Here is a 24299-nt window from a genome sequence, read left to right as displayed (position 1 = left end):
ACTTAATTTTTATTTAATGAATTATTTTTCACTATTTTTAATATTTTTTAATGAATTTATCGATTAATTTTAAAATTTATTTAAAATTTTAATAAATATTTGAATATTTATGTCAATGATGAATAGAAATTTTATTAGGTATATGCTTCAAAATATTTTTATATACATTTTAAGTCCATTTTAATATTTTCAAATTTTGTTAAGAGTTGTATTTCTTAATATTTTTTTTAAATTAAAATTTAATTAAATTTTTAAATATTTAATTAATTTTTTAAATCAATTAAAATTATTTTTTCATTAAATTTGAAGAATAAATAAATAATAATTATTTTAAATAAATAAATTTTAATTTATTTTTAGTTAATTTTTTTTTTAATTTTGATTAAATTAAAAAATTTAAAAAAATATATTCCTTTAATTATTTTCATCCAGTATCATAATTCTATATTTTTTATTAAAGATTACAATTATATTTTTTTTTTTGCTAAAATTTATTCTTTAACACTTGAGTTATCAAAATATTTCATTCGTACAAAATTTCTGCTTCCTCACTATGATCACAATTTTTGATAAACACGCTCTCCAGACACATTACTTGAAAAGAAATTTCCATTTTCATATTTTTGTTTTTTTTTCATTCATATTTTGATAAAGAACTGTGTCACGATTTTTGATGTCAAAACAACAAAAAAGCGAAAAGTTTCACTAAAATACTGAAATTATATCGTCTTTGAGTTTTTTTGTTGTGAGACATTGAAAATTATATTTTATAAACACAAGAAGATAGTTTTAACAACAAAAAAGATGCTGCTTGCGTATCAAATGCTTTTAAAAAATTTATAAGCCAAATATACGAATCACAGTGCGTAACGTGTTTACTTTCTTCTTTTTCTTTAATTTTTCGTCTATTTATTTCTTCTGTCTTTTATTATGAAATAAAAATAATAATAATCTAGATTTGTTCGCTTTTTGTGTGTTAATGCGTTTGTACAAAATGGGAAATGGATCTGACGACGACGAATTAATTAAAAAGAACTATTTTCTAATATTTTTTGTGTTTTTTTTTTGTTTGAATACAATAGAGACATTAAGAGAAAATAAAAGTTTTTAATAAATAAAATTTAAAAAAAAAATTGAACTAAAAAGTGATAAAAATTAGACCAAAATGAACGTGAACGAAATCTTCGGCAAATTTTGCCTCAACAAATTATTCATCATTTTAACAACGGTAAGTAACAAATTCGCTTGATAAAGATCATTTTGCGTCTCATATGAATAAACATCGATGCAGCGACGAGTAATTTTAATGTTATGAGTTTAGATTTGCCGTTCTGCCATTTATTCATCGATGTTATAGAAAATTATCTAATGATCGGCGGAATGGTACAGAGTTGCAGCTGTGTGTCGTCAAACTGCATGTAAGTGATGTAACTGTAAGGCGACACATTTTAAACGAGAATGCGTTTGTGTGTTGCTTACTTTTCGTTTCGAATGCGAGTGTTTCATGGGAGAAATTAAATATTTTTGTGTTTTAAAAGGATAATTGAAAAAAAAAAATTAAAGAAAAAAAAAATTTATAATTAAAAAAATAAAATTTGAAGTAAAAATTATATTAAAAATTTATTGTATTTTTTTAAATTAAAAAAAATAATAATTTTAAAAAAATAACTTTTTTTCATTAAATTTTTAAAAAATAATTTTTTTTATAAATTTAATTAATTTATTTTTTTTTCAATTTTAATTTTGTTAAAAAAAATTAAAATTTTTATAAAAATATTTTTTAATATTCATAAATAAATAAATTAATTATAAAAATATAATATAAAAATTAATTTAATTTCATTAAAAATTTTCACTGACAAATTTTTACTAATAAAAAAAAATTAAAATTATTAGTTTAAAATTAATTGATTTCTAAAGTAATAAAATTATATTTAAAAAATTAAATTAAATAATTTATTATTTTTTTATATTATTTTAATTGGTTGAAATTTTTCGTATTTTTAATATTTTTTTTTTTTATTAAAATAAAATTAAAAAAAAAATCAAAAAGATGAAATTAATGTAATGCAATAATTAAAAAATTAAAATAATTTAAATAAAAATTATTAAAAAATTTTAAAATAAAATTTAAATAAAAAATCAAATAATTTATTAAAAATTAAAATTAATTTTTAAGTCGAAAATATTGAAAATAATTTAAATATGAAATTGAAATTTTTTTAAAAAAAAAAAAATAAAAAATTTTTAAAAAAATAAATTAAAACCACTTTTTTTCTAAAAGCTCAAACAATCTAACGGCTCATTTGATACATATTTAAAAAAAAAATAAAAATAAAAAAAAAATAAAAAATAATAATAAAATAAAATTTAAAAAAATAATTAGGTAAATTAATAAATTATTTTAATTATTTAATTAAATTTAAATAAATAAATATTTATTTTAACGAGACTTGATAAAAAAAAATCATATTTTTTTTAAAATTAATATGCAAATAAAAAAATAATTTTAGTACTAATTTAATTCAAATATGTCCTATTTACCACTTTTTTTCAAAGCTCAAACAATCTAACGGCTCATTCGTTACATATTTAAATTATCTCGTCACTTTTGTTCGGAAAACCAGACTGACACCAATAAATGCATTCGGGCGGGAGAAATATTTCTCTCGATAAAGGCGTATATAATTAGTATGCACAATTGCATTCATCAGAGTCTATTAAAAGAACATTAGAAGAAAACCAGATTTTGATTTAATTAGAACGCCGAAGTAACAGTCCGTATGTCGTTTTGTTGCACACGGACCATTTTAGCTGCACTTTTTTCATGAATAAATGATACTTTTATAAATTATGTACAAACAATTCAAGTTACAATCATAAATCAGAGAACAATCATAAAAATTGTAGTAATAATAGAAATGAAAAAAAAAACGCGCTTAAATAAAAAATAATAAAAGAGAGGAAATATTAGAGCATATCAATCGTCTTTTATGTATTTTTTTTTACTTCAAACGAAGAGGAAAAATGTTGGTACGAGCGACACTACAGCAGTAGGTCAGTGTGCTTGCCGTACTTTCCGGTTATGGCATAAATTGCTATTTATACGCGCGCGGCATGTTATAATATGAGATCAAGTTTAAGTTCAAGGCTTGCAACATGTTATGCAACGATTGAGATGAATGCACTGTTATGCGATTAAATTAAAATTATTTGCATCGCTTTGAAATATTTGCGTTAATTTTGGGGCGAAAAATTGAATTTGTTTGGAGAAAGTAAATAAATTAAAATAATTATTCAGAAAAAAATCATAAATTAACCTCTTAATCCAAATAAAATAACCCCACGCACTTTTGCACACTAATTGAGTGTTTTTTGTGTAAAGAGTGAAGATAATGTTTTAATTTTATGAATAATGGAAACAAATTATTTCATTATGGTATTTAACTATTTTTCACATACATAAAAAATATTATCTATTGTTATTTTTCAATTTTTGAGTTGTTTGAATGGTGTTAAGTTGATGCAATTACCAGCAGTGCAAATATTGCAACAAAAATATTTTATTTTATTATTTTTAATTAATTTGTGGTAAATATTTGTGATCAAATTCATTATAACAAAAATAAAAAATATTTTAGATAAAAATGAGAAATTATTCACGTGGACTGAATAAATAAATAAATAAATTTTTAAATAAATAATATTTAAATAAAATAAATAAAATTTTCAAAGATGTTGAATTTTTAACGACAAAATTATCATTATTTTTTTTTTTGAATTGAAAATTATAGAAAATTAGGTTAATGTCTGAAATAATTTGAATTAATTTTAAAAAAATGAATAAATAATTTATAACAATTTTTAAAATAAATAATATAATTCAAAAAATTGAGAAAAATATTACTAAAAAATATTAAAAGAAATATTGAAAATATTTCTCAATTTTTTTTTATAAATTTTTAAATTAGGTACATTTCAAAAAAAATAGAAAATTTTTCGTTAAATAAATTTAAAAAATTTAATTTAAAAATTTTGATTTATTTTTTTTTTATTTTTAATACCTAAAATTTATTTTATTTAAAAATTTTAATTTTAAAAAACTTTTAATTTAATTTAAATTTAAAACTTATTTTTTTTAGCTTTTCATTTTATTTTTTTGTTTTGGATAACTAAATTTTTTCTAAATTTAATAACCATAATTTTATCAATATTTTCTTACGAATTTAATATTGCGTTTCGTCTCTTTGCAAGTTTTCGTTTTTTTGTCAATTTTCATAATAAAATATTTTTTTTTTTTTGGGATAAAAATAATAATAAAATTTTCAAAATATTTTTTTAATGTTTGTTTTAAATTGAAATTTTCAATAAAAGCAAATATTTCAAAGAATTTTTGTTAAAGACCTTGTTAAATATTTTTGTTAAAAAAATCAAAAAATTTAAAAAAAAAAATAAAAAAAAAAATAAAAAGTAAATTAAAATTAAAAATTAATAAAAAAAATTAAAATTTAAGAAAAAATATTAAAAACATAAAATTTTGCATTGCTTTAAATCGTCCTTAATTCTCGCAATTATTCGTCAAGCAATCATTTTTTTTCTAAAACTCGTTACTGAAAAAATTTAAAACCAAAAAACTACTGACATGAAAAAATGCTGAACAAAATTCTTGCCTACTCACCTCATCTCGTCATGCTCAGTGAGACTCACGTTCCTCCGAGATGACGTGCTCGAAATTGTTTGAGTTTACACGCTTTGAGCTGTCAAATATTTTCATGCCATTAGATAACGCAGATCCGCTTGATTAGGCACGTGACCCAGAAAAGCTCTTGAAAAACCTTAATATTCCTCCTTTCATAACTCGATTTTCTCACATTTATGAGATCTCCATCTGAGCTTTTTTTATTTCGTGACTATTCAACCGTTTTTTTTCTTTTATTATATTTAATTTATTTTTTTCTACTTTTAGAACAAAATTAGTTCACCTTCACCTAAGTTTGATCTTTTACGCTATTTTTCGCTATTATGAAGCAATTTTTTTCTACTTTAATCGTCCAAACATAATTTTTCTTTCACTTTAATGTTCTTTTCTAATGTGTAATGCATGCACCTTTTACCAAAGCATAAACTATCAGATTCAGTGAAAATATCATAATTTTCGAGTAGCAACCGCAGGCACACTTTGCACTGAAAAAACAATAAAAAACCAATAAATAAACACAAATAACCCAATTTAACTGCGTCTCGCAGAACCTTTCTTCATAACTTTCGTTCAATGCAAGAAGGAAGTTGATAAAAAGCCATTCGAAAGTTTTAAATAACCATAATTTGACCAATTCTGGTCAATTTCTCTCTTTCTCGACTTTTATTCTTGTTTTATTATCATTTCAATAGCTATCATTAGACCTAATCAATGAGCCCAAGCACTTTCATCGTCTTCTTTTTTCCCGCCTTTTTTCATCCAATAAACCACGTCTCTTCACTTTTTATCATTCATCAGTAGTTGGTGTTAAATTAGCGAGAATTATCATGAATTCTCATCAAAATGCATTTTTTTCTTCATAATGAACTCGGAAAAATTACTACATTAGAGATAAATTATGCAAATTCTCATCAAGCTTATGGCTTTCGAATTACGCGTGTTATTGTTGTGAAATTAGTAGGTAACTGTATTAAGGTCACGATGTTAATTTTTTTTTCTTCATTTCATTTCTTTAATTTCATTACAACTGGAACTGTTCCCCTATATCCAAGAGGTAAAAAAAGCCCAAATTACATAAAATTTAATTAAAAAATGTTGTAAGAAAATAACAGAATTTTTCGGCATGTTATGTTTAATTTTAACTTTTAACAAACATGCGGTGAACGGAACTTCTTCCGTTTTTCATTCTCTATTTCGTGCGTTAAGTGCTTTGTTTCTGATCATCAGACATTTTAGATGCATGCACTTATTCCGTTCATTGTTTTTCTTGTTATTTATTTTTATTTTGGGTACATAAGAGTAGGTAAACTTTAGAAGAATTGGTTTGGTTTGAAAATAAACACACAAAATAAAATAAGATGATTGGTTATGCTTGATGGAGTTTACTTAACTTTACTTTATTTCGTACGATTTGCACGAAAAATGTAGCGTTATTTAATTCATTGATTTTTTTTTGAATTTTCTTCTTATTAAAAGGCGTTAAGTTTTTAAACAATTTGGCTCTTGAGAGGTTGAAATGTCTGTCTTATTACTATTTATTTTTCTTTGCTTAAACTATTACTTCAGCATTAACTGTTTTTGGCAGTAGGAGACATAAATTTGGAAGACAATTTGGAGTTTTGACTTATTCTAATACATAAAGCTATTTTAACTTAAGGGACGTAGTTCGTTAGTCAAGATTTTTTTCAGTTCTGATTTAAAGTATATAACGTTCTCGGTTCGGCGGACATTTACAGGAAGTTTATTGAAAAAGTTCAAGCCCTTGTGAAAATTACTATTCCGTGACTGTATTCGTGGAAGAAAACGAACCTCATTTTCCTGTTTGATCTTGATGATTTTATCAAAAAGTTCTTCGGATATTGGATTTCGATACAGGGAACTCTTAAAAGTCAGGATCAAGGTTATCAACATTCAACCAAGGCCATCAAAAAACTCCGAAGATTGATTCAAGTAAAAGCCAAATAGGAATATTGTTTGTTTCAAAATAGCATAATTTGCCAATTTCAAAGAAAAAAAATGGTCAAACGAAAGTCATTTGGGATTTGAGACTTAAGTAGAAAAAACCATTTCTCATATACATTAAACAATTGCCTTGTAATTTTTTGTATTTTTTGCAATGTTTAATTTTCCCAAATTGAATCTGCTGCTTTTTCAGTAAGAACTTGAATTTTTCTGGAGTCTTCTATATGGAACGATCATTGAGAAAAGTATTGCCTTATCCAGCTCTGGCAGGAGATCTTGTGAGAAAACTTTTTTTAAATTCATGAAATTTAAACGAAGCTTGTAAAGACGCCTTGATTAATTACATTATCAGCCTTATCGAGTTCATATTGAAGGGAAAGGCAAGTTATTCTTCCCGACTATCATTTGAAACGATAAGTCAGTGCTACAGTAGAACTTGATGCTTTTCAATCTTATCAAATTTCCACGAAGGTTCGGAGACATTAGTTTATTGTGATAATGCAAATTGCTGAAAGAAATTAAATTTTACTTGTGATTATTTTTTTTATGAACATCAACAACTCTATGACTTTTCTAACGTACTTACTTTATTGATTCTATATCCATCGAATATCCATTAAATTGTTTAAAAAAGTTGAAAACCATCATTCTTGCAATATTTCTCACTTCTTTAATTTCCTCGAAAAATCTTAATTGAATTTTTCGACACTCGTTAAATTTTTACCTCTAAAAGCGCTTTTGTTATTTTTCTTCTTTTAACGATGACTTTCAAAACATTTTTTGTGTCTTTTATTGTTAATAAATACTCATCTAACAAGAACACGAAATTTATTTGTTTTCCGTTTAATGTTTTTGCACTTTAAACGCTTGTTTATTTTTTTGCAAATTGGACCAATAACCGGACAATAGTACATCATTACAACAAAAATATCATTTAAAACAATGAAAAGTCGCTGTTCTACTGAACTTGAGCGAGAACAAAGCAAACATAAATCGTCGTTATGCACGATCAACTTTTTTGCACAGCTTCTGCTTTTACGATGCATAACAAGAAATTATTTGTTAAAGTCAAGAATTGTCATTATGTCACCACAATTCACACAAATTAATGAACACCCGTTGACCAAATGATGGTCTGATTAAGATGCGATTTGGCTACTTTTAAGTGCTTTTCAACCGCATACTTTTCGATGGATGGATGGATGCTCAACTCAGTGTGTGCTTGATAAGTTTACAATTATCGTAACAACTACTGCTGGTTCAAAGTAACTGTGCTGTGATTACATTGAAGATAATTATTATGATGATGAGTGAATATCCAAACACATCCAGATTGAATAATGATACAAGATTACTTCATTCTAGTTCAAGTGTTCTATTTTTTTTCTCTTTTTCAGTTTTCACACATTCTCCTGGCACAAGATTACGACGTGTCGAGTATACAATGTTCGTTTGCCTCACAGAATCCTCTTGCGGGAGATTTTATTTCGGCGAAACTGACAAAACCTCTGGGATTTAAAGGTTCGCCTATTTTTGCGGATGATCGGGTAAATTTTTTTAATTTCTTAAATTTAATTGATTTTTTTAAATAAAATTTTAAATTTAAGGGAGTTGATCCTGAAGCTGATCCTTTTTGTCGAATAAAACCCGATCGAAGTGATCCAACAGATCTTAATTTCGATCTTCGTATTACTGATTTCACTCGCTGTGGAGTCCTGAAGCGAAATGGATTTGTCCATGTTCGAATCTGGTTTCCGCAATTTCCTTCGGTTGTGATGCAATCCGATCAGGAACTCATCATAATGTGTAAGCCTCCAGAGCCAACTGTTATTCAGAATAAAGCTGCTGGGTTTGCTGGAAGTTTGTAAGTATTTTAGATTTTTTTTTCAATATTGAATTAAATTGATAAAAAATTAAAGTTTTAATTAAAATAAAATATTTTTAAATTAAATTTTAATACGAAATAAAATTACCCAATTAAATTAAAATATTAATTAAATAATTTTTTTATTTTTAAATAAAATTAAATTAAATTAAAATTTTAATTAAATTAAAATAAATGAAATTAAAAAAAAAAATTAAAAAAAAAAATTTAATTTTTATTTATTTTTTATAAACATCAGAAAATAATTTAATTTTTATTTATTTAAATTTATGAAAAAATATTTATAATTTTTTAATTTTAAAAATAATAAAATATTAAAAATTAAAAAAAAATATTAATTTTTTAAAATTTATTTATTAAATTAAATTCTAAAAAAATATAAAATAAAAAAAAAATTTAAATTCAAAAAAATGATTTTTAGGTCAAAATAAATCTAAAATATTTTTTAAAAAATTAAATAAATTTTACTTACCAATTTTATAATTTTTCATGAATTTTCAGTCCTCATGGCGCTCGTGTCTCTGGCGTGGTAGAAGAAACACCCGGAAGATTGGAATATGAGGTTGCTTTGTATAAAGAAGCTCCTCCAATTGCTCGTTTGAGTGGCATCAATGACAAACCGTCGCATTTGAGAAATCATTCGACGACTATTGCTCCTCATCACTTGAAAAATGACGAAGTTCCTGTCGATCAAGCTGTTCCAATTGGCACAAAATTGCAATTACGAGCGAGAATCAGTTCGGCAAGTGTTTGGAAATACGTGAAATTAATGGAAGTAACTGTCTCTCCAGATCCCGAAGATCCGCATGCACGAGGAGCTGTTTCGTTGGTTCGCGATGGCTGTCGAAATCGAGATTTTGCTTCGATTATTCCTCATCAACCGGCAAGATATCGCGATCGACCGAACGAAGTATTTTTGGATTTTGAAGCGTTTTTGTTGAGTACTATGAAGGAACGGAGTACTCTTTGGATTCATTCTCAAGTAAGAAATTTCATGAAATAAATAAATAAATAAAAAAAAAAATTAATATTTTTTAATAAAAAAAAATCAATTAAATTAATTTAAATAAATTTTAAAAATTATTTAAATATTTAATTAAAATAATATTAATAAATATTTTTTTCCAAATTTTAATTAAATTAAATAAAATTTTAAAAAATTAAAAAAAAATTATTTTATTAATTAATTTTTTTTAGATCAAAGCATGCATGGATGCCACAGATTGTCAACCAGATTTCTGCTTAGATCTGTACGAGCCAACAGGTAGTAACAAAAGTAAGATTCCCTCTTTTTATCCGAAAAAATCACCTAAAAATGTCTCTTCACCAAAATAACATTTTTCCCGCCCTTTAAATAGTTTTCCCGCCAAAAATGAGATCTAACGATTTTTTTTTTAATTTTTAAGGACATGGTCGTCGAAGAAGAGCAACAGATCGTAATTCCACGGAATACACTCGTTTCAAGGAGAATATCGCTTATAGCGTAACAATGCCCGGTGAAGAAAGCAACGGTCCAATGAGCATCAAACAAAGTTACGAACAATGCAAAAATGTGGTTGGCGTTTCAGGAGTTTTGGCAGCGTTACTTGCTTTGTCAACAATTATCGTAAGTTTAAAATTTTTCAATTAAAAAAATAAATTTTTATGATTTAAAAAAAAAATATTTTTAGACATGTCGCTTAGCATCTAAACTACACAGCACCAAAAAACCATACAACGACCATCATCACATCACACCGACAACGCAACACATGCATCATCAACATTATAATCATCAGAGGTCGAGATGCGGAGGTTATGCGGGAAGAGCGATTGTTCAATAAGAAAAAATTTCGAAAAAAATTATTTAATTTGATTTTTGGTATTATTTATTATAACATTAGATTAATAAGTAATAAGGACAAAATTATTTAAAAAAAGCATTTAATCCTTATTTAAAAATTAAATGAGCAAAAAAGGTGAATGTGTTAAAAAATGAATGAAATTTAATTAACCATGATATTAAATATGTAGATAAAATTTGTTCACTCAACCCAGAATTAAAGAAGATTTTATTAGTTTAAGATTTTTTATAAAATTTAATTTAAAAAAAAATCAGAAAAATATTTAAAAATAATTAAAAATTTACGTTTTAATAAATTCAATTTTTTATTACTTTAAAAATCTAAAAATTTTTCGTAAAAATAGAAACTCTTTATTAATTTAATTATAAAAATAAAATAATTTGAAATATTTAAAGTTTTTTTTAATTTTTTCCAAATAATTTGAAATTTCTAATAATTTGAAACAAATAATTTCTTTTATTTTTTTTTTCTAAAATAAAAACTTAAATAATATCTCAAAAAATTTTCATTTTTATTTAATACTGAATAAAATTGTTATTAATTAAATTTTTTTGAGTAATTTTATAAAATTATTTTTATTTTAAATTTCATTAAATAACAAAAGTTCAAAATTTCAATAAAATACTTCTTTGCAAAAAATACAAAAAAAATTTTGATTAATAATTTTATTAAACGGCTCAAAAATTTCAAACAGTATTAATTACATTACAAACAGAAACAAAAAATGTTTAAATTAAAAATAAATTCATGACAGATCAACATATATTTTGAGGTTATGTTTAATATTTTTTAAAAATTTAATTCAAATTTCCATTAATTTTGAGTTTTTAAGATGAATTTCCTTCAAAAAATGTCACAAATTTTTAATATTTCATTTTTTTGTTTAAAAAACTTAAAAATTTATAATTTTTTTAAACATTTTCATTCAAAGAAATTTTTGAGGTTATATTAAAAGATCGATTTCAACTAATTTCATGCCTTTTTTGTATTTAACTCAAGTAGACTAGTTTTAATTTTGTATTTAAGAAAGCATTTAAAAAATACTTACGATTAGTTTAAATTAAAAAAAAAATATTTTTTAATCGCCTGTAAAAGAAAAAAATATATTAAAATAAATAAAACTTAATTTTGTACGAAAAAAATTTTTTGAAACATTTATTAAATTTTAATTTTAATTTTTTTTACTTAAAAAAATTAATTTTTCAATAAAATTTTACACAGGTTCATGTTTCGTCTCTATCGATGGATGTTCAATAATTGACAACATCGTAACGGGAACATGATACGTCGCTGCATTCGTTGACGGAATTTGCGTGATAACTTGTGTCATTTGTTGTTGCTGATGAATTATTGGATGTTGCATGTCAATCACCTGAATTTGACTCAAGCTGGATTGAGTTGTTGCTTGCAATGGCAAGTTATCAATTGTGGCGAGAGATGGCAACGTTATGGCATGTTGTTCAGTCATTTGGAGCCCGTTTGAGATTTCTTGCTCGAAATTTGATATTTTTCTAAAAAATTATTAATTTTTTTTAAGAATTTAAAAAAAAAATGAAAAAAATCTTACTTTGGCTGCAACATTTCAATCCGAGGAATTTCCACAGTCGATTTCAAGCCACTTGCTTCCAAAGCTTTTAATTCATCGGGATGAGCTTTCTTTTTGTGACTTCGACAATTGGACCCATTCGCGAATGTTTTGTTGCAAAAAGGGCAGGAATAGGGTCGAAGTCCCGTATGAAGTATTAAATGGTTCTTCAATGCCTTGGATCGCTTAAATTCGTTACCGCAATAGTTACATTTGTACTTTTTCTCTTCGCTGTGAACGACGAGATGCATTTTGAGCGTTCTTTTCGTATTTAGAGCTAATCCGCAATGAGGACAAATGTAAGAAGTCGTGTTGTGAATATCTTCGTGAGTTTTCAATCGCGCCTGATTCTTAAATCGCTTCGGGCATTGACTACAGGCCCATGGATGTTCATCGGAATGGGTAATTTGATGGTCTTTTAATGCTCCCTTACTCTGAAAAGGACGCCCGCATGACTCGCAAATGAAGGGGCGCAACCCAATATGGACTGCTTTGATATGGGCGACGACATTAACGGATTTTGTGAACCTAAAAAAATTTTTTTTTGTTAAAAAATGTCGAAAAATCATCAAAAAATCTTACTTTTTATCACAATGAGGACAAGGATGAACCATTTTCTCGTTGGCGGGCAGGTGACTTATGGAATGCTGCTTCAATTTCTTCTCAGAAATGAATTTTCGTTGACATATTTCGCAATGAAACTTGAAATCTTGCTCGGATCCGTGTTTGAGACGAACATGTTCCTCCAATGTTTGTCGTCGGCTGTAACTTTTTTGACAAACTTCGCATTCAAACTTCTTTTGGTCCGTTTTAGGCTTTGATTCGGCATCATCCACGCCAGTTTCACTCATTTCATAAGGATTTCCATGCTCGTCGTTGTCAGAATCGGTTCCTTGATCGATCATTCGTTCGATTTCTTGGTCAATATCGAGAGATTTGTCGGAATTGTTGAATTTTTCCTCCGAATTGAAGTCCAGTTGGGTTGTTTCTTCCGCTTTAATTGGATATTCTGTCGTTGTTTTTCCAATTTTTCGTTGTGAGCGACGTCTTTTGTCAGGAATTTCCGTTTCTTCGGTATTTTCTGCCAATTTTGATTCTTTTTTCACACTTTCTAAAGGAATTTTTGTCGTCAGGCCGTATTTCAGTCGAATATCTCGCAATCCTTCCTCATGACTCACGTATCCCGAGAACAATTCTTTGTACATTTTGTCGACTTCAACAACTTTTGAGCAGAAATTCTGCAGATTTGCGACAAATTCGTAGCAGTTTCCGCAGAGACATAGGGAGGAAGAGTCCAGGATCGTGAAACAGCGATTGATGATGGTCATGAGATCGCTTCCTTGCTCGATGGCGCAAAAACTCTCCTCGCTGCCACACAAACGGCACCATTTTAGCCAATCAATCATTTTATTTTCGCAATTTGAGGGCGAAAATTAGGTGAAGGTCAGTTTAGTTGAGGAATTTTTTGATTTCTTTGAAGATTTTTTGATGATTTTCATAAATTTCAATGAGAAATTTGGCAGTAGAGAAGATAATTTTACTCAAAATAGGATGAAAACACGGAAAAACTGTCGGAAAATCCGATTTTTATAAAATTTCACTTCTTCTTCAGGTTTGTTATTGTTTTGGTTCGTTTGACATTTCTGAGGTTAGTAACGGATTTCCAAGTCCCGTTATGCATTTTCCCATCGAACATGTGCCGGTTTTGAAAAAATCGTTGAATATTTCATTTTGAAGTCGAAATCGGTTAAGATAAATTTTTTATCTGAAATTAAAGAAATTAAAATTAATTAAAAAATAAAATAAAATAAAATAAAAATATTATATAATTTTTATATTAAAATTTTTTTATTATTATTTATTTATTTTTTTAAAAAATAAAATTTAAAAAAAAAATCAAATATTTATCAATAAAAAATTTAAAGTAATTTTTTAAAAAAATTTTAGGCAATTTTAGTACTTTTATTCCTTAAAAATTGTTCAAATAAAAAATAATTAAAAAATTTTTTATTAAATTTTAAGACATAAAAAATCGATTGAAACATTATTTTTTCAAAAATTTAAATTAGATTTAAAAAAAAATTATAAATAATTTTAATTTAAAAAATTATAAAATTTCAATAATAATAAAAAAAAAATTATCAACTTATTATTAATTTATTTAGAAATTAATTAATTTCAAACATTATATTTTCAAAGAAAAATTTATAAAAATTTTAATTAAAAAATATATAAATTTTAATAATTTTAATTTAAAAAATTAAAAAATGTTAATATAATTTAATATTTATTATCAACTAATTATTAATTTAATTAAAAATTAATTAATTTCAAACATTATTTATTTTTTTCTATTAATATTTAAATTAATTTTAATTATTTGAATTTAAAAAAAAAATAAATTTAAATAATAAAAAAAATCGATAAAAATTTAAATAAAAAAATATTCGCAATTAATTATTAATTTAGTCCAAAAAATTAACATAAAATTCTACACAAATAAAAAATTTTTATTTTATTCTCATGAATTTCTCAAATTGACAATAAAACCCATCAAAAAATTCTAAGAAGTTAATTTTTGATGCCAACTCAAAAACATTTATCAAGAAATTTTCGTACAATTTAACATTTTCATAGAAAAATATTATTAGTTGCAAATCGTTAACATACTTTGACATTTTCATTCCTTATAATTTCCGGAAAATATCCAGTTCCTATGAAATGAGATGCAGTCATTAAGAATTCATTTCTGTATGAAAAAGACAAAGTTCGCCACTCTCCTGAATTAACTTCAATCCAGAGTAAGAGGCAACTTGAAAAAAAAAAATACAAACTTTGTGTGAAAAGCAATTCAGGCGTTTTTTGCTGAAAAATTATTTCATTTCCTCATCATCATAATTATTAATTCATTTTTAACACTGTTTCTACCTTTTCATTAAAAAATCATCATGCTTTAGTGCATCATCCTACTTCCTACAAAGCAGCTAAAGGTACGTGGCATCCTATAAATACTTTGCCATAAAATAATATTTTTAATGTAATTATACTAAAAAATTATAACACTGCACTCAACTCGAAAAATATTCATAAATAAATAAGTATCAACACGATTATAGTCAAATGTTTTTCATCATCGCACGGTCCTACGGTAATCTGTAGACAAACAAACAAACATACGCCCAAGTACCGGGAAAAACTATTGGGAAAAAAAATATTCATCCCCGTTCATTGAGTTGGACACACAGTTATATTTTTTATTAATAAACATAATGCACTTTTTCAATTTAGTAAAAATATTGCTGTTTTGCAAGTTTTTCGTCTGTGTTTCCACAGGAAGTACCCGACGAGAGAGATATATTTATGATTTTAGTTTTTTTTTTCACGTGTGCGACTCCTACGATGATTATTATCAACAAAATATAACGACAATAACATCATCATAATAAATGTATGCCACACCGCATACCTGCATGCCGCTGTACGTTCCGAGAACACGACATATTTTAAATAATTAATGCAAATATAATGTAGTTTATGCTTTCCAGAACGACCCGTACAGCCAACTCACTGCGTATATATTTATCCATTAATAATTAAAGTTATGTGCGGAGAGATACAATAATTTTTATATGTGCAACTATGTCCTAGTTATTATCACGGTACAAGTACCAACGGCGACAAAAACAACAACAACACACACACAGGTAGGTAGGTAGCTACCAAAAATTCATATTATCTCATTAAAAATTTTGTAAACTTTTCGTCCAACGACGAGTTTTCTCGCTGGCAGCAAAAATGTGTGAACTTTTGTGCGACAGTAGCAATGTCACTAATGAATTTCCGATAATGAGTTAGTTCAAATTTTCGCTGTTTTTAATGCAAATTTATGGAAATCAGTTTTTCATGAAAGTCAATTTTAATGCAGTCATGTAATCATAGTCATGGTTTCAATCATGTTTGCCTCTTTTATGTCGGAGTAAATTTTAAACAAGCAATGTTTTTGTTCTGAGGGGAAATTAAAAAGTTAACGGTGACAAATTTTTGGTTTGGATTTACGGCGGAAATTTATAATTAATATCGCATACAAAACGAGAAATATTAATAAAAAATAAAATGAAAAAATCGTGGCGAAATGTAAATTTTGACTAATTGATAAACTTTCTATTTAACGTTCTAATTATGATGAAGTGTAAATTGTTTTACTTTTTGGGGCGCGAGGGAACGGAAGTTTTTTTCGCTGTGTGTTTTATCACAAAAAATAGCGAGGGGCGTTGTTCATAGTTGATTTTTGTTATTTTAGCTTTTTAGTTTCTTTAAGTTTTAATTTTTGTAAATTTACTTTAGTTTTACTTCTGATTGATTTTTTTAAGTTAATTGAGCTGAATTTTATTAAGTTGGTCGAATTTTCTCATGTTGTATTTTGAATCGTATTTTACACGAAACATTTCAAACAATGCAGTTTGAGCTTAATTTTTGTCAATATTTGCTATAAATGTTACTAAATTTTTTAATTGCGAATTGCGTTCTTTGATTTAGAAGTCAAGTAATCGAAGATCAACTGTAGAAAAAAAGTAGTAGTAGCTATCTTCTTTTAAGAGATTCTCCAATTGTATATTCCAACTTTTTGTTTGCCTCGTTATACTTTTCTTGTGATTGAATTGTGTCGGAATAACTTCATATATTTTTGCCTTAAGCTTTAAGTTTTCATTCGTTTTTAAGCATTCTTCAGTTCTTTTGTTGACACTTACTTAGTTATTCAGACTTTCCTGCTTTTAAAAGCATATTTATTCATCAAGACGTATGAGCTTCCATTTAGTCGAATTGTTTTCCTTGGATGGATTTTTATTAGTTTCTGTTTTGTAATAGCTACATTTACTTTTGCAAGCCAATTTAGTGATCCTTATAACTCTTAGATCCAAAATAAGTATACGTATTTAGTATCTTATCAAATTCAGTATGATTGAAATTTTCTCGAATTTTTTTTTTGTTCAGCCTGAAATAAATAAAAACTCAAAAAATTTGATTAATAATTTCTTAAAAATACCATAAAATTTTTAACTTACCAAATCCCCCCTCATTTCTTCCATATTCAAGCTGCCATCATTTCTGAACATCCCCTTCACAATTTATCAGTCAACGTTTTTTTTTTGCTTTTCCCATAAATACAACAACACATCATCGCTTAGAGAACTGGAAAAACACAAAATTTTTTCTGTCAATATTTATTTAACATATTTTTTTGTATGTTTTTCCAGCTTTATTTTTTTTTGCCAAGTTTGTTAATAGCGGGCGGCGACAGAAACGGCGTACAAACAAAACAACTCGCACTTCAGATTTAACTTTTACACGAAAATTTTCCACATCAAATGTTTATTTTTATTTGGTTGGTATACGATAAGTTGATTAATGATATTTTTCCTGTTTTTGGTTGCTCAAAGCTGACAACTCAGGTACTCCGAGGTGTGGCGTGTAATTAGGATCTTATTGCATTTACATATCAACATAATAAATTTTTTATAGTCTTTTTTTTTTTGGTCGTTTTTGGGGTAAAAAAAAAGATGGTTAACTGTAAATTTGTTGAAAAAAATGTGTGTTCTGATTTTTTATTAGAGCGAGATAGAACGTTACGTTGTGATGTGTTAATTAACACAATCCCATATATTCTTGTCGTTTATTACTTATTTACTTATGTATGAGAAATGAGAGGTTTTTTTTTGTCAGAATTTCAGGTAAGACGATGGTGAGGGAATTTAGATAGTTTGCTAACGTTTCGTTATAACGACCACAATAATAATTGTAATTGCATTATTAAAATTTTAGTGGATCAGAAACTGTTAAAATGTCATTAATTTTAAACTAACTCACTCTGGTATTTATAGAAGTTTAAAGTTTTGTCCTCTGTTGTAGCTTCAACGAACGACTTCTTGATTTATTTATTATCACAAAGGAAGGCAGAGGCATACCTGAAACGACGAAGAAAAGATAAAGTTTTTGGTTTTTCAAAATTCATATAAACTAAACTAGCAATATAATAATAAATTTATAAAATGACGAAAGCAGACTGAAAATTTTCAGTAGAAAAAAGAAAAGAATAGAAAACGAAGAAGAAAAAAGTGTCCAAAAGTTGAACGAGAAAAGTGCAATAAAAATTTAAAAACGACTTACCTATACAGCCAAGCGAAATGTATCAGAGTTTCTATCTCTTAATATTTCTCACGATATTTTGTGAGAGCACCGAACAATTTACGATCAGTCCAAAACAGGAGTTAAACAGCGATAAATCTATGGTGTCGTTTGTATTGCATCCAGCATCCAACTCGACTCGAAACACCACTAAATTACACAAGTTTCAACACGATAATGCCAGTGCGGAAAATCCTCTCCAACAACTGACAAACTCAGAAGCCAGAGGAGCTGAATACAGCTACTACTATATATCAAGACGAGTTTGGTATATCCCTTTGTGGTTCCTAATCTACTTTTGTCTCTATATCCTCGGACTAATTATTCGGTCTATTATTCTGCATAAAGTGAGTTTCAGTTTTAACTCCTTTTAATCTTTGGATTTGTAATTTCTGCTAAAAAAAATGTTATGATCATTAAAATGTGCATTGGGATTTTTTTTTAATTTTTAACAAAAAAACTAATTTTTCTATTGATTTTTAAATTTTATATATTTTTTTTAAATAAAGATACTCAAAAAAATATAAAAAATTAAAAATCCCAATGCACATTTTGACGTTTTGTAAATTCTTTTAAAAAAAATTTATAATTATCAAAATGTGCATTGGGATTTTTTTTAATTTTTTTTAATAACAATTTTTTTATTTTTATAATTTTTTAATATTTGTTTTAAATAAAGATACTCAAAAATCATATTTAAAAAAAAAATTAAAAAATCCCAATGCACATTTTGAAGTTTTGTAATTTGTGTTAAAAACTGTTATGATCATCAAAATTGCATTGTGATTTGGGATTTGGGAGTGCATTGGGATTTTTTTTAAATTTTTCAACAAAAAGCTAATTTTTCTATTGATTTATGATTTTTAAATATTTTCTTTAAATAAAGATATTCAAAAACTCATAAATCAATAGAAAAATTAGCTTTTTGTTAAAAAATTTAAAAAAAATCCCAAAGCACATTTTGATGAGTCACGTCATGTACTCGAACAAAAGGTACAGGGTCCTTAAATTTTCAAATCATTTCAGATCAAACCAACTCCAACAGAGCTTTCGCCTGGAAGATACTTCAACTTTGACTCGCCAGGACAAGTAAATGTCGATGCAGTAACTGAACTAACGAGCAAAGTACTCAACTTGATTGAAAATTATCAAAAAAGTAGTCACTTAAGGCGATGAGGATCAATATTCGAAATATTTATTTATAAAATAAACTTTGTTTACCAAAAAAAAGTGCGGTTTTATTTTAGATAGATTTGGATTTTGAATCAACAAACTGCCGAAAAAAGCTGCAAATATCCCGTTTACATTAAAATAACACTCGTTATTTATTTAGTATTGCATTTTATTAGCGCAATTGCATTCCTCGAAGGCATCGAAAATCCGCAGCTGAAACTGTAAAATGTAATGAAATTATTTCGTAAATATTAATTTTCGCATACAAAAAAACCGTTAATGAACAATTTCTATTTATTGAAAAAAATTTCCGTGTGTGGCTTACTAATAATAAAATAACATCGCGATGATTATTACTATTATTATCGGTGTCACGCAAAATCAAAAATCCACGAATAATAATCCATACTTGTGGCAAAGTTTCACATGTGCGTATTTTTAGATGAAATTAATTATTTATTTTATATCGAGTTAATAATAATAAACGAGTTTTTCGGTTTATATGGAAAATTGAATTTAATAAAAAAAAGGAACGCTTATCCCGTTTTGTCGTACGTGCAAAAAACCGCAAAAATTTCCACTCACATTAACATCATTTCGTTAAATGCAAATTTTAATAAATATTTTGTGATAAGCACTAATATTCATATTATACACTAATTATCGCACATCAAACATTCATATTTGATTAAAAAATTGCGATAACGACGAGGATAATCAATTAAGGATTTATTTTGTGTGGATTTTTGTCATCAATGTAATGTTTTGTCAATAATTAATATTTTGGTTTTTGGCATTTTTGATAAAATTAAATATTTTTTTATACTTTTCAATGATAAAAAAATAAAAACAAATAAAAAAAAATTAAAATTATTTAATTTATTTATTTTTATTTAGAAATTTAAAAAAAGTAGCAAATTTTTTTAAGCAGATAAGTAAATTTTATCTCAAAAAAAAAATTTAGAATTTTTCTTAGCTTTCTAATAATAAAAAAAATATAAATAAAAAATTTAAAAAATATTTAAATTTAATTATTTAAAAATTTTTTTATAAAATTAAGAATTAAAAAAAGTAGGAAAACATTTTATTTTTAAAGTAAATTTTTCAAAGTACATTAATGAATTTTTTAAGGTTTCTAAAAATAAAAAATAAAAAAATAAAAAAAAAAAAAAATAGTTTTGTCCAAAATTTTTGAAATAAAAAAAAAATAAAAAATTTTGAAATACTTTTTTTCATACAAAATGCCAAATTTGTTAAAAATTTTTGATCGTTAATTAATATTTTGTTCTTTTGAGTTTTTTATATTGATATTTGTGGATTAAAAATTGATTTAAAAACATTTTAATTAAAATTGAAAAATATGAATATTATAAAAATAACTGTAAAAATTTTTTTGAAAAAAAAATTCAATATTTTCATGAAAATTATTTTTTAAAGAAAATTTTATGTCGAAATACATTTTTGAATACAAAAATTATTAAAAATTGAAGAATTTTATTGAAAATTTCTTGAAAAATTATGAAAATACTCCAAAAATCGGTAATTTTTGATGAAATTTTTAACTTTTTTTTTATTTTGCCCCATTGGATTTTTGAATTTAAAATGGGGCATCGGACAAAACTATTGAGTTTCATTTGGAGCGGCCTTATTAATAAATAATAAAAAATATAAGAATTATTTAAATTAATTATTTTTTATATTTTTTATAAAATTAAGGATTTAAAAAAAAATTTAAAAACATTTTTTTCTAAGTAACTGAATTTTATCTTATTAAATGAAATAAAAAAAATCTTTTAAGTTTTCAAAAATAAAATTAATCTTAACTGAATTAAATAAAAATAATTAGTATTGAAAATAAATTTTATAAACAACAAAAATAAAATTTAATTAAATTAAATTTAATAAAATAAAAAATTAATATAACATAATATTTTATTTTAAAAATATTAATATTAGTTTAAAGTTTTGATGAAAAAAATTCTATAATAAATTAATTTTAATTTATTCAGATTGTAAAAACTAAACTTTAATTTTCTATATAATTTAAAAAAAAACTCTTTAAAACAATTTATTTTTAATTTTCTTCTTTAATTGTCGATTAACCTTCAAAATTTTAATTAAAAAACATTTTTAATCGCATCGCTATCAACACATTACCTCGCCAAGCCGTTAAGCACCTTTTTCATCATCATCGAAAAAAACCTCCATATCCAGTCGTTCAGCGAAACAACAAATAATTACCTTTAACACGGGGCAAAGGATGCAGCACAAATAATTGATTGCTTTATTGCATTAGCGTAAGCTCAACTGCACCGCTAATTTGAGGCACACACACTCGCATACAGACAATTGACCAACCTCTATTTAAAATGTATTCATTTTTCGGCTAGAAAACAAATTAAATTGTCTCTCTCACTCACTATTAATTTTCGCATCGGATCGCCAGACACTCAGCGAGCGCACTAATAAGGGGTGTCCTTTTAAATAAAACATAAACGTTTGCAAAAATTTAACGCTACCCGAATTATTCTGTTGTCGTTTGTTTAATTTCCCATTGTTAATCATGCTAATAGTAGTTAGCGTCCTTTAATTTATTCATTTCGACATAAAATAATCGCGCACCTAAAATAATTTTGCGGATGGAAACAGTTTAACGATCAATAAAACAATCAATTTTATGAATAGCAAATATAGTAAAATGTAAGAAAAAAAAATTATTTTATTGAATTTTGAATAATATCGAAAATTAAATTAAAAAAATGCGATAAATTTGCCTATTTCGGCGGATGTTCAATGGCATCCAGTATAAATTGCAGAGCATATTGCGTTCGTTGCATCCAAGGACCCGAAAACCATGATTCTGATGATTTTTGGGCGGGTTGAGAGACTGCATCGCCATCCGGATCCACGCTATCTTGCGAGTCATCGACAATGGAAGCGCCTTCGGGAAACGAACGTCCTCCGAGGTAATCTTGATATTCGTAATCTGACACAATCGGATTGACTTTGGAGTAGTAAATCGCCGCAAATGTCGAATAAATGATCAAAGCTGCTGTAAAAAGCTGTAAAATTTTTTGAAAAATGAAATTTAATTAGTATTCGTGGACATTATTATTAACTTAACATTAATTTTTCAATTAAATGGCATTGTTTGTGTGAACAGCGAATGAAATGATGCAAACCACGTGCACAATCATGCTCATTGTTCGAACATGATCGGATATAATTAAATCAAATGAATTGTGAAAAGTACTTTTTTTCGTTTTTAAATGAAATTTGTCCTTGTTTAAAACGCATTATGAAAGAAAAATGCGGTTATTTTGACTTATAATGTGATATTTGGTCACGTGGTTAAAAATATTTAAAAAAATTGTTATTTGAGGTTATAATTATAATTTTTTTTATAAAATGAAAATTTAGAATGTGTATTGGGGCAAAAGTATTATGGGTTAAAATTTAAAAGAATATTTGAGAAGACAATTTAAAATTTTTTATTGAGTTAAGTCACGTGGTTAAAAGATTTAAAAAAAATTATAAAAATTTAAAATTCATCTTATGTGAAAAGTTAAAATGTGCATTGGGTAAAAAAAAATATTTTTCTTAATTTAAACATTAATTTAATGTTAAATAACCTTATTTTATTAATTTTTAATTGAAAATTTAAAATGCCAACTGGGACAAACATTGGTCAAGAATGAAGTTTACAAAAATGTGCATTGGGCAAAAATTTTAAACATATAAACGAATAAAAAAAATTAATGTGCATTGGGGCTTTAGTTTAAAAGTTCATTTTATTCCAAAAATTTTTAAAATGCTATCGGGATGAAATTTTTAAATGTCAACTGGGATAAAAATATCATATGGTTAAAATTTAAAAAAAATATAATCTGGGTAAAAATTTTAAAAATTTTAATTCAAATTATTTAAAAAAAAATTAATTTTATTTAAAATTTTTTAATTTTTAAATGAAAATTTAAAATGTCAACTGGGACAAAAATTTCAAAAGAGTAAAATTGACAAAAAATGTGCACTGGGCGAAAATTTTAAACATTTAAACGAGTAATAGTTTCAAATGTGCATTGGGGCTTTTGTTTAAAATTTAATTTTTTTTTCTAAAAATTTTTAAAATGTCAACTGGGTCAAAAATTTCCCTTCATTCAAAATTGAAATACGATCTACTCATTCATAATTTCATTTTAAATGACAACTTTTTCCATTTATTTTCTGGAGGGAATGCCAATTTAATTGCTTGTTAAATATTAATTTCATCATGAATTAAAGAGCGAACATTGTCGATGTATTTATTATTTATTTCCGAATTAAAAACAAGAAAACTCACCTGAAACACAATCCAAAATTTGTACGAACCCTCGGTTATTACAAAGTCATAATACCCATTCAGAGGATCTCCTTTAATGTATCGACCTTCAGCAACGTCAGTGCTTGACTTTGACTCTGCAGAAAAAAAAATTAAGAAATTTTTCGTTAACATGTCAAAGCAGCATCAAGGACATAAAAATCAAAGTTTAACGACAGATACTTCAAAGCAACATTTCAGACATTCAGTCGCTTTTTGGTATTTTATCAAAAAATAAAAAAAAAATTTCCATACAAAAAACATCAAAAAAAGGAAAAACAGAGAAAATATTCAAAAAATTCTCGTTTCGAGAGAGAGAGAGACATCAGCAACGATCATCATTATTAAACATAAAAGTTGACGAGCTTGTGTTCAATATCTTTGATAATCTGTAAATTGAATTGACAAAATTTTGTCGTTCTTTTTGTTCTGCTTCGCTACAAAGACGTTTCTTCTGAGAAAATAAAAATAAATTTCCATCAGTGACACGACAACTTTCTACAACAACGACAATTTTTCCTAAATGAACGTAATTTTTGTGAATAATAAAATTTATCTTTTATTTTTTTAGCGCTGCGACACACACACACAGAAGAAAAGGAAGAAGAAAA

The 24299-nt window shown here is 25.6% G+C and overlaps 2 protein-coding genes across 2 annotated transcripts; one reads left to right on the top strand and one right to left on the bottom strand.

Moving 5' to 3' along the window:
* The first annotated feature begins 1165 nt into the window (after nt 1-1165).
* On the top strand, nt 1166-10369 carry LOC134828447 (uncharacterized). Its single transcript, XM_063841425.1, is given in 8 exon segments — nt 1166-1228; nt 6500-6649; nt 8059-8208; nt 8269-8525; nt 9048-9528; nt 9744-9822; nt 9905-10152; nt 10217-10369. Coding segments are annotated over 8 exon segments (1581 nt in total).
* Nucleotides 10370-11548: 1179 nt separating this feature from the next.
* LOC134831029 (zinc finger protein weckle-like) lies at nt 11549-13565 on the bottom strand. The gene is made up of 3 exons (XM_063844663.1): nt 12558-13565; nt 11958-12503; nt 11549-11901 (listed from the first exon to the last, which is right to left on the bottom strand). Exons 1-3 carry the CDS (start codon nt 13379-13381, stop codon nt 11604-11606), a joined length of 1668 nt encoding a protein of 555 aa, XP_063700733.1. The 5' UTR covers nt 13382-13565; the 3' UTR covers nt 11549-11603.
* Between the last annotated feature and the right edge of the window lie 10734 nt (nt 13566-24299).

The sequence above is a fragment of the Culicoides brevitarsis genome, chromosome 2 (assembly GCF_036172545.1).
Source record: "Culicoides brevitarsis isolate CSIRO-B50_1 chromosome 2, AGI_CSIRO_Cbre_v1, whole genome shotgun sequence".
Lineage (NCBI taxonomy): Eukaryota > Metazoa > Arthropoda > Insecta > Diptera > Ceratopogonidae > Culicoides > Culicoides brevitarsis.
This window is presented reverse-complemented; position numbering and strand designations above follow the sequence as displayed.

Excerpts from the sequence above, each read along its gene's own strand:
- LOC134831029 (XM_063844663.1), bottom strand. The coding sequence starts at position 13,381 with ATGATTGATTGGCTAAAATGGTGCCGTTTGTGTGGCAGCGAGGAGAGT. Across the intron at positions 12,504-12,557 it reads TGTCCTCATTGTGATAAAAA|GTTCACAAAATCCGTTAATG; the intron begins GTAAGATTTTTT and ends AAATTTTTTTAG. Across the intron at positions 11,902-11,957 it reads ATTGAAATGTTGCAGCCAAA|AAAAATATCAAATTTCGAGC; the intron begins GTAAGATTTTTT and ends ATAATTTTTTAG.